The sequence below is a fragment of the Cucumis melo genome, chromosome 8 (genome assembly GCF_025177605.1).
Source record: "Cucumis melo cultivar AY chromosome 8, USDA_Cmelo_AY_1.0, whole genome shotgun sequence".
NCBI classification, from domain to species: domain Eukaryota; kingdom Viridiplantae; phylum Streptophyta; class Magnoliopsida; order Cucurbitales; family Cucurbitaceae; genus Cucumis; species Cucumis melo.
This window is the reverse complement of record NC_066864.1, coordinates 19,912,295-19,923,032: the sequence shown is the minus strand read 5'-3', so window position 1 is coordinate 19,923,032 and position 10,738 is coordinate 19,912,295. Positions and strand designations below refer to the sequence as shown.

At 33.5% G+C, this 10,738-nt stretch overlaps 1 protein-coding gene across 1 annotated transcript; it reads right to left on the bottom strand.

Annotated features, from left to right (window-relative positions):
• Window positions 1-1,980: 1,980 nt before the first annotated feature.
• Window positions 1,981-8,972, bottom strand: LOC103486127 (serine/threonine-protein phosphatase PP2A-4 catalytic subunit). Its single transcript, XM_008443978.3, has 11 exons — window positions 8,627-8,972; window positions 7,684-7,740; window positions 7,046-7,129; window positions 6,764-6,835; window positions 6,477-6,548; window positions 6,053-6,093; window positions 4,379-4,445; window positions 3,058-3,249; window positions 2,849-2,938; window positions 2,646-2,753; window positions 1,981-2,501 (listed from the first exon to the last, which is right to left on the bottom strand). Exons 1-11 carry the CDS (start codon window positions 8,717-8,719, stop codon window positions 2,436-2,438), a joined length of 942 nt encoding a protein of 313 aa, XP_008442200.1. The 5' UTR covers window positions 8,720-8,972; the 3' UTR covers window positions 1,981-2,435.
• Window positions 8,973-10,738: the final 1,766 nt, after the last annotated feature.

Genomic DNA, 10,738 nt, shown 5'->3' with positions numbered 1-10,738 from the left:
CCCATTGAACATTCCAATGGTGGTTCGATCACTAGATGTAAAAAATGATATCTTTCGACCTCGAGAAGATAATGAAGAATTACTTGGTCCTGAAGTACCGTACCTTAGTGCAATAGGTGCACTAATGTATCTTGCTAATAACACAAGACCAGATATAACATTTTCAGTAACTTTGTTAGCAAGATATAATTCTTCTCCAACAAAAAGACATTGGAATGGAGTTAAGCATGTACTTCGTTATCTTCGAGGGACAATTGATATTGGTTTGTTTTATTCAAATAAATCAAACTTTGATCTAGTTGATTATGCGGATGCTGGATATTTATCTGATCCACACAAAGCAAGATCTCAAACAGGTTATCTGTTTACATGTGGAGGAACTGCTATATCTTGGCGGTCTGTAAAGCAAACCATGACGGCCACTTCATCGAATCATGTAGAAATTTTTGCAATTCATAAAGCTAGTAGAGAATGTGTATGGTTGAGGTTAATGACGCATCATATTCGAGAAACATGTGGTTTGTCTTTCAGTAAAAATTTACCAACAATATTATTTGAAGATAATAACACATGTATAGCACAAATCAAAGGAAGGTATATAAAAGGAGATAGAACAAAACATATCTCACCAAAACTCTTCTATACGCATGACCTTGAAGAAAATGGTGACATCAGTGTTCAACAAATTTCTTCAAAAGACAACTTGGCGGACTTATTCATAAAAGCATTACCCACATCAATATTTGAAAAGCTAGTGCACAACATTGGAATGTGACGACTCAGAGAACTTAAGTGATGTATCCATAAAAAGGAGTAGAAATATTGCCATCAAGGAATAGGAGTACTGCACTTTTTTCCTTGACTATGATTTTTCTCATTGAATTTCCCTAGCAAGGTTTTTAATGAGGCAGTTATTAATGTATAAAAATGATGTACTCTTTTTCTTTCACTAGGATTTTTTCCCTTCGAATTTTTTTCTAGTAAGGTTTTAACGAGGCATTTATTTTTATATAATACGGATATCTAAGGGGGAGTATTGTAAATATAATGATATATTATAAATGTAGATATCCATAACCTACATGGGTTACAATTTTCATATAATTCTCACAGTCAATTCCATATTGTAACATTAATCTCATTGAATTCCATAAAGTAACATATACCATAATATGTCCTATAAATAGAGGAGTGTGGTACCTTTGTAAGACACACCACAATTGAGTTCAATTGTCTTCTCTTCTTCCTCTTTTCTCTATTCTTCTTTTGTGTTCTTATTTAGTTTTTGGTTTTTTATTTCATAACAATTTTTTTTTTTGACATAAGCAAGAGTGTTTTTTTTCTTTTTCAAGGGTGTTTAGCATTAGTTTTAAAAGAATGGATCATTTTACATATTGGGCCAATCGAACGAGTCATCCCGATCAAATTTTCCTTCATATGAAATTTTGATTAATATTGGTTTGTATACATTTGGAAGTGACCATTTTGATTTGTCCATTTTCATTTTTTTTTAAAGTTCAAAATTTAAATCTATTTCACTCCAAATCCTTATTATTTAATCACTATTTTAACCTATAATAACAATAATTTTAAAGATAACTGGATAAACCAACGATTATACAAATACTAAAAAAATAATGTTATCAAGTATACAAATTTAAGTATACAAGTTTAAGTAACAAGAGAACTCAACCATGTAAACAAAATTAGCCAAAGTATAAGGCTATTTCAAAGATTGAAAATCTCAGCAACGAAATGTTCAAATCCAAGAAATTAGGTTGGTTACAGAGACGTCCATCCGTAATTATAAATTTCAAACAAAACATAGCAATAATAATAATTATTTGCTCCACTGGTCCAAAGTGTAGGATTTAAATTTCACAAAATCCCCGGACTGAACGGAAATTAAAATCAAACCCAGCTTGACCTAATGGTAGTGAAAGGGCTGTTTAGTTTCCTTTAAAAATTCTCACAGCCACATTCCTCAAAATTATGCATCATACTAAAATTTTCTTAAAAAATAAAATGTAGCAATTCCACTAACTTTAACAGCCTTTTTTCCCAAAAAAAAAAAAAAAGAAAGAAAAAAAAACATAACAGAAACTAACTTACACCTAGTACATGATTAAACAACACCAGCACTATAATAATTTTCTACAATAGAGAAAGTGTTGTAACAATATTAAAACTACTTGAGATATTCATATTATGGAGAAATGAGCCGAAGTGGTGAAGAAAGAAAGTTGAGTATCTTTGAATCTCGAGGATGTCTTGATCTTCAAATACAAATCAGAGGGTTTTCTATATAAAAAGTTCTTGTCTCGCTCGCAGGCAAAATCATCAACGCATGGCAGCATATGTCACAGGGTTCTCTTCGCCTACAACAACCACACAACCCATTACGGTATACATGGGAAGGATTCGACTTAGCTGCTTCATAAGAAGTAATCTGGTGTTCTCCGGGTGACGTCAGGTTCTCCTCTTCTGGGTGCTGGCTCAAACTGGTAGAGAGAAACACACAGAATGGAAACAATCGTTTAGATACGGACAGTCCTTATATTATGGAAAGAATAGAGCAAGGATGAGCATTGTTTGTGGTGCATTCTCTTTCATTGCACAAGTTCATGAGCAAGTGAGAAAGAGACCTGGATAAATGTATGACTCCTGCAGTCGTCAACCTCTAAAATTGAAGCCATGTTCCCACAGCGATAACAATAGTTCGGCGCACTAAAAATAGTAACCACCTTTTGTTCCTGCAGTCATCATACCAGAAATCTTTAAATCCATAAAATGATAAGAATAGAATAAGAGATTTGTAGAATGAGAATTTAATAGACAAACATATTACATGAGCCCAGTTAAATCCATCCATGACAAGTTGATGAGCTCTAGCTATCAACTTTAAATTATTCATGTGATTGAATTGTTCAGATATGTCCTGCAAAGATGAATTATGAAACGTCAGATAGAAAAGCCCTTAAATTTTCATCTATTGGCATAAGGATGAATGGGCAAGTGTGACAATAACAAAAGCCTTGATGCACGGTTAGAAATTACCTGGCCAAATGTATACCCAGCACCCCGAGGTGAAATCCCCCAGCCACATCGGTCATCTGGATCAGACCATAATAGGTCACACATTGGGCCTTCGTGGGGAACCTCTTGAACACGGTCAAAGTTTCGGATGTTATCAAGGGTTTCAATGGATGGTGACAACCCACCATGGAGACAAAATATTTCAGACTCAACCTGGAAGGAAATATAATACCCAACAGATAAAAAATATTGCATAAATAAGAGGCATAACTTTAATCTGTTTTCTGCTGTTAAAAGTTTCGTTAGAGTACTAATTAGTAATTTTCCCTTTCTTTTGATAGAGTACAAATAATTTTCTTGTTCTATGATCCATTTACTAAAAGTAGTTTTCAAATGTACTTTTATGTTTTAAAATTTGCCTATAGTGCAGAAATGTTTTTAAAAAAGAAACCTGACACATCAACTTAATTTCCAGAAAACCGAAAGACTACAGGGGCAATCCAAAAAGAATAAACCCACAAAAAATAAGGCAAAACATAAAATAAATAAAGACAAAAAGGGTCCTAGACTTTGAGGATGAGGAACAGACACCAAAAGGCAGGTTAAACCAAACCTCAGTCCACACCTACCCAAAGATTCTCTATTAGTCTCAAAGCCGAGAGAGGAACACCACCCCCAACAATATCAAGCAACTATACCGACCAAAAGCACATGATGATCTCCAAAATAAGAAAAGGAAAGAAAAGGGCACTATATATGAAAAACGACGCAAAATTCTCCACAGCTCATGATCTAACAGGTTCATTTAAAATTAATTTAGGTTAAAATATCATTTTTTATCTCCATATTTTGAAGTATGTTCAATTTTAATCGATACACTTTCGATTATCCCCTCTCTCTACTTTTAATAAATTTTAAATTTAGTCCCCCAAAGTTATTTTTTACTGATATTGATTAAATAATAATAATATCAATTTTAAGGCAGGAAAAGAAAGTGTAGATATGTAAAAATGCTATAGATAACAAAAAGTGTTTTAAATAATAATAAACTAGCATTGGGTACTAAATTTAAGATTTATTGAAAGTACAAGAACTAAAGTTTAACAATTGAAAATATAGGGTCTAAAAGTTGAACTTCAAAACATAAGAACTAAAATGGTATTTTAACCATTAATTTATTTCATATCCTGCTCTTCAATGACATAAATATACAATGTAGGAGCCACGAAAGGCACTCAAAAAACAGTGAATGATATATTGGTTTGAGATGGTAAATTGTGTAATAAAAGCAATAATTTACAATGAAAGCCCAAATAGAATGATAAAATAAAAAATCACTAACCAAGGCAGTCAAAGGAAAATAGTCAAAAAGATCTGTAAACGTCTTCCATACATTAGCATTGCCATACCTGCAAGTACAAAACGGATCACACTGTGGTAGATTTTTAAACAATGCCAAAGGTAATCATGAATCATAGAATGCTTAAAAGTTTATTGACCAATTGCAACAAATTAAAGATTTTATTGCAGATAGATCACTATTCTTTTAATATCCATGAGCTATAAAGCACCGAGACTTCTAAATTGGTCAAGTGTCAGACACATGTCGACCGACACACTTGGACACGCTCCCACTCGTGTTCAACATGCCATCTGGCATGCCCATTATTTTATTTACATTTATTTACACACTTTCTCCATACTAACACACTTCACCTCTAAAGACTTGAACCATAAAACTCCCTTTTCCAAAGGCAAATAAATAAATATCCTACTTGATTCTTCTTCCAGCTTCATCAACGATGATGACTTCAACCCAACTTCAACTTCAAACCCACGCCACGAACATAGATGACTTATGTGACTTCTCTTATTGTTTTTTTTTTCTTCTCACTATTGCTTTTTTTTCCTTCCGTTTGTATCATTTTTTTTTCCATTTCCATTTTCCCTTACTTTTGTTAACATATGTGCGGAAATTTCACAATATGTCAGATTATGCCACAGAAAGTCAAATAAAATAACAAGTTCCCCACATATTGTGTCTTATTGTTTTAGATAATGATGTGTTGCCATATTCGTGTCACGTGCCAGTACATCTTAGATCGTGAGTGCTTGCACCAACTTATATGCACTTTGACTAATTTCACGGGACAAACCACCAATCCTACAAAGCTTAGATGCCAAGAAAATTCGTAGAATATGAAATTCTAGATAAGCGACCACCATGGATTGAACTCATTTAATCTAAGTCCTTTATTAAACTCATGGCCCTTAAAGAAGTTTCCTAAGCTTTTCCATCTTTTTGGACTTGGTCATTCATCAAATCCAACCTCATTATATTTGTATTTCAACTAGAGGTATACAAGAAGTAGCCGGATGAAACTGACCAAATTAATGGCGGTCAGTTGGGGTTAAGTCCAGGTTGGTCGGTTGTCAATTTTTATTTTATATATTGTTAATGTGTTCGTTTTTCTTTTATAATTTGTTGCAGCCCAAAGCCCAGTCCACTAACTCCACAGTACACGAAGCCATTGTTCTCTCAATTTTTTTTATTAAAAAAAACCCACAAAAGAAAGCGCACAAACATGGGTGCCATAAAATGGACCTCCAGTTGTGAGAAATAAGACCTAACAGATAATTAAAAAAAGGCTTAGTAATGGAAGCCAATAAGGACAAAATCTTAGAGAGGACCAAACCTCAATCCAAGCAAGATCTCTCTAGGCTTAAAAATTTCTCACTCCAAAGACCACAAAAAGACGCAAAAAAAGGTAACCAGATTCATCGATCTAAGACATTGTAGTTCATGCAATTCACCAATGTTTGCAATTGGTCATTGATTTTGATTTCTTTTCTCCAATGCTGATACTATTCAGCACAAGAATCAAACATCCATAAATATATTAATCCTACAGTCTCATCATTGATCATATAAATTATCCCCCAAAACTCAACAGGGAGAGAGAGAGACAGACATAGAGACGGTAACAGAGACGAGAAAGGGAATAGAAACACTCACTTCCTTAAACATTCGTCGTAAAAGCCATAAACCTGAGTGATCTGAGAACAAAAAAGAAGAAAAGATGAAATGGTGCAAGTTAATTTGGGCGCTCAGCATTTTAATGAACATGTCTAATATAGATGAAGCAAATACCCAAAAACAAATGCATTGAGGTGCGAAAAGTAGTACAATTATGCACAGCCATTATTCAACCTAGAATGAACTTGAGGAGTATTCAAATGAAAAAAAAAAAAAAAAAAATTCAAGCAGAAAGCACCAATTATTTTTACTCTCCCTCGCTCCACTCCTAATCCCAACTTTCTGGACTAAGCATATTTAAAATTACGGTATAGGCATTTGGAATTAAGAAGCAAAATTGTGTGCATCATTTGTTCGAATATATAATGTATCATGAACCCAAATATAGAGTGTAAAATTATACCTGACGGCTCTCATGATTCCCTCGAAGAATGGTAATCCGGTGAGGATAACGAACCTTTAGAGCCACTAATAACTGGAGTATGGTAGACAACCATATATGTTAGCTCGACAACCACATATATTAGCTCAAATATATCATCCAGCAAAAACCTACAAGTCTTACATTTACATTATACATGATTTTCTTATGAAAAAAACTATTACATAATTTATGATTTGTATGGGATATATGAATGCCTTGACAGAATGATGAATGGGAAAATCTATTAATTGGTATTAAGGGCTTACCGTGACAGTTTCAACAGAATAATATCCACGGTCCACATAATCTCCCATAAACAGATAATTGGTATCCGGACACTGTTACAATATTATGTAAGTATAGATTCAGACCTGATCCAGAGGGTGCTCAAAAGAAATTAACTCACAGAAATGAACCCATAAGTTCAAGGTTTTTGGCTATCAAGACAATAACAAATATCTTACCCGAACTCCATCTTTCAGCAGGGCAAAAATAACATCTTAACTTGAAATAAAATTTAACGAATATTAAAATAGCATAACTTGTACCTTCCCTCCAATTTGAAAAAGTTCTGCAAGGTCATGAAATTGCCCATGAATATCTCCGCATATTGTTACTGGACTCTTCACAGGCTGAGTGAGGTTTAAAAGTATTCCATGTAACATGGATAAAAGAAGGATAAGAAGTTTAATATAGCAACCACGAAAACAGGAATAATTTCAAAACCATATGGTTAACAAATGGAGCCTAAATAATAATGTCATGTGCTACCATTCTGCAATTTAAAATTGATAGGAAAGTCCGAAAATGCTAGTTTTTCTAATATCAACTCAACTCCATTCATTTTCTCAGGGGAAAAAGAGTTGTATTAATAATAAAAATAACAGACGCGAGGGGGGGCTATGTGTCTTCCAACTCTTCCCTAACCAAATGGCCACCATCCTTTGAAGCAAACAAAGTTTGGTTCTCAAAAGACAAAAAAAAAAAAATGAAGAATATATGGCCAAAATATCTTGCCACAAATGAAATTGCATTTGAACATCTTGAAAATTGAAATTATGAGAAATAATGATGATGATGACCAATCACTACAAGAACTTTAGATCAAGAGTTGTTCCAAACAAAAATCATAAACGAATCAAATGAAAAAAAAAGGTTTGAACGCACAATGGCACAATTGTAATACCTGTACATTGCTCTCTTCCATTAGAACCTCTTTGGCTTTGTCGCACAATGCCCTAACCTACAGAAACAAAGGAATCATGTTAATTACTTCCAAATGCGTCAGTAAGGATAGTGAGTTCTGACATCCTATGAGCTATGGCATCCCTTTAGAACTCCGTTCGTCATCAAATTTGCAGTTACACCCATTTCGTTATTCTTTCCTAGGGAAGCGGTTTTCTATAATCTTCTTGGGTTTGAGGATTTCATATCCTCCTCTATAATGTACCATCTAGAGATTAACAAATAAATGAAATTTGCATTCCAAGAAGACGAAGAAGATGATGGAAAGAATGAAGGAAGCGGAATAGGGATATCAGGATTCAGGGGTCCCGAGTCCGAAGTCCGGAGGGACTCAGGAACATATTACATAGCAGATGACTCGTTTCCAAATAAATATAAATAATGTTGAAAAGGGCATATTACTGATAAATAAAAACTACTGCTTCAAAGTTCAAATACATGGAAATCTCCAGACATCCTAGCTGACACTAATTACATTTTATCATTTCAATAAGATGTCAATCCTAATATAAAAAAATTTGGAAGCGGATATACAAGAAATTTACAGTAACAAGACATACTCACACCATTATGCTGAATCTACAGCTGACAAACCAGAAAAGAGTAAACAAAAAAATAAGATCTCACCCAATTGAACAGATGTCTTATAATTTCCCTTTTTCCATCGACAAGATTCAATAACCATCTTCCACTAAAGGTCCCCGATCACGTAGGCAAGGTAAGATCTCCCAATAAATTAGAAGTAAAAAAATAAAATAAAATAAAATAAAAAAAGATTCAAAACTCAAGGCCTGAATCTAGTCTTTCCCCAATTTGTTTTAGGTCAGAAACAAGAATCCCCCAAAATCGAAAGTAGAAGAAAAAGATGAATAAAAAAACAGAACCTGTTGCTCGGAAAGCGGCTTGCACTGCATGAGCTGCGAGATCTGCTCGTCCAGGCTACTGTTGGCCTCGGACAACATCGAATCCGTGCCCATAACTGGAGCTGATGGAGGCGCCCAAGGTGTGAAGGTTCAGAGAGAAGGCCCGGCCGGGGCGTGAGACTCCACTGCGGCGGTGGGCAGTGGACAGAGAGAAGAAAGAAAAAGAAGGGGGGGGAGAGAGAGAGAGAGAGAGAGAGAGAGAGGGTTGGAGATGCGCGTGAAAGAGAGAGGGAGTATGGAAATGAGGTTGAATTATAGAAACCGGCAATGGCGATGGATTATTGGATTGAGTGGAGGGAAATAAATTATAAAAATATTAAATCTTTTTATATTTAAAGGTCATTCATTATAATCTGGTGCGCAAACCTTGATGGGAGCTCACATGCTCACATCCAATGGCTACACGCCACGTCAAGTGCTTAATTTCGCAAATAGAAATATATTTTCCACAACCCGGATTTTATTTTCCACCTTACAATTGCTTCTTTTTTCCCTCACATATTAATCACCCAATAATTGTCCCCATTCGGTCATTCATAATTTCAAATCAAAGTTTTACCAAAATTTTCATCTAAATCTTTCAATTCATTATGAATATTATGACAACAAAATAGATGTCATTGGTGCTTAATGCTTAACAAATACACCTGGGTGGGCATGTGCCTTATTCACATTATCATTTTTTATATTTTAATATTAATTTTAAAGTGTCGATTACAATAAATATTAAATATTGTTTAATTTAAAATAAAATATAGTTGTAGTGTAGTTATTGCGCTACTAGATTGTGACTTCAAGTCACGTCACTCGGTATATCCCTGTTTTACTTTATTTTTTTGGAACAAGTCAAGAAATTTATAATTTCTTTCGATAATTTTTTACTTTCCTTCTTTTATTTTTGTTGTTAATTTTTTATACTTATTATTATATTATATTTTTGTTCTCATTGTGCTTATCGATTTTACAACACGTTATTAGCACAAATTCTGGTCATTTTTCTCGCTAAAGGTTGGTTCTAAAGGTATATTAGTTTTCCCTCTTTGTTATAATTAGTAAGTGGTTATAACTCTACAATATTTAAAATCAGCCTAAAATTATAAATTAACCGGAGAAAAAAGTCATTGATGCAATTATGTTAAAGAAGACATTTTCTACTATTCATGCATTAAATGTGTTTATGAAATAGTAATATCAAGAGAAATATCTTAGAGATATTCTAAACTCATTTCATGCCTTATTGAGGTTGAATGAAAAACGAGTTATGGTCAATTAGAGTAACAACATTTCCTAAAATGAATATTATAAATTTTAAGAATAGTGAATGAAAACTTATGAATCTCGACCAATTGAAACAATACTATTTTATGAAGTGAATGTTGTAAATTTTGACTACTGTATTCAAGATTGCGACTGCACTAAAGGAAGAAATAAGTATTATTTTCATAGTAATTATCTAAATTTCAAAAGAACCACACAAAATGATGATTAAAAGACACATTTTAGATGTGATACAAAAGAGACATATAGTTTGTACCCATTTAATTTCTTCTAGAAATTACAATCACTACTACAAAAACAGACTCTTAACGTTTTCTAAAAATAAATATTTAATGCTATTGATGGTTTTAAAATCGTCCTTGAAGTCAGTGTCAAGAAAGTCGAAGTTCATAACTGTGAATAAACGTCAAGAACAATGAACGTTGACATGTAAAATGCTCATGACATTTTATAAACATTAAGTATATAAATGCTCATGACATGTAAAATCGTCAAGTATGTTGATGTTTAAGGTTCTTGACACTAAGGGTATTCAAAAAATAGTTGAAAGCCAAATCGATTGACAAACCAAACCGCAACCGAACTAAAACCAAATGCATGCAGTTTGATTCAGTTTTTGTTAAATTGAAACAACTTCTTATGTGGTTCAGTTCGGTTTAAGATATTAAATCAATTCTAAAACCAAACTGAACCACTTAATTTTAAAAAGTATTATATATATAAGTGGTTATAGTGTCGCCTAGGGTTTCATCATCATCTTCATTCTTATCTCTTTCTCTGTCACTCTTTCTCTCT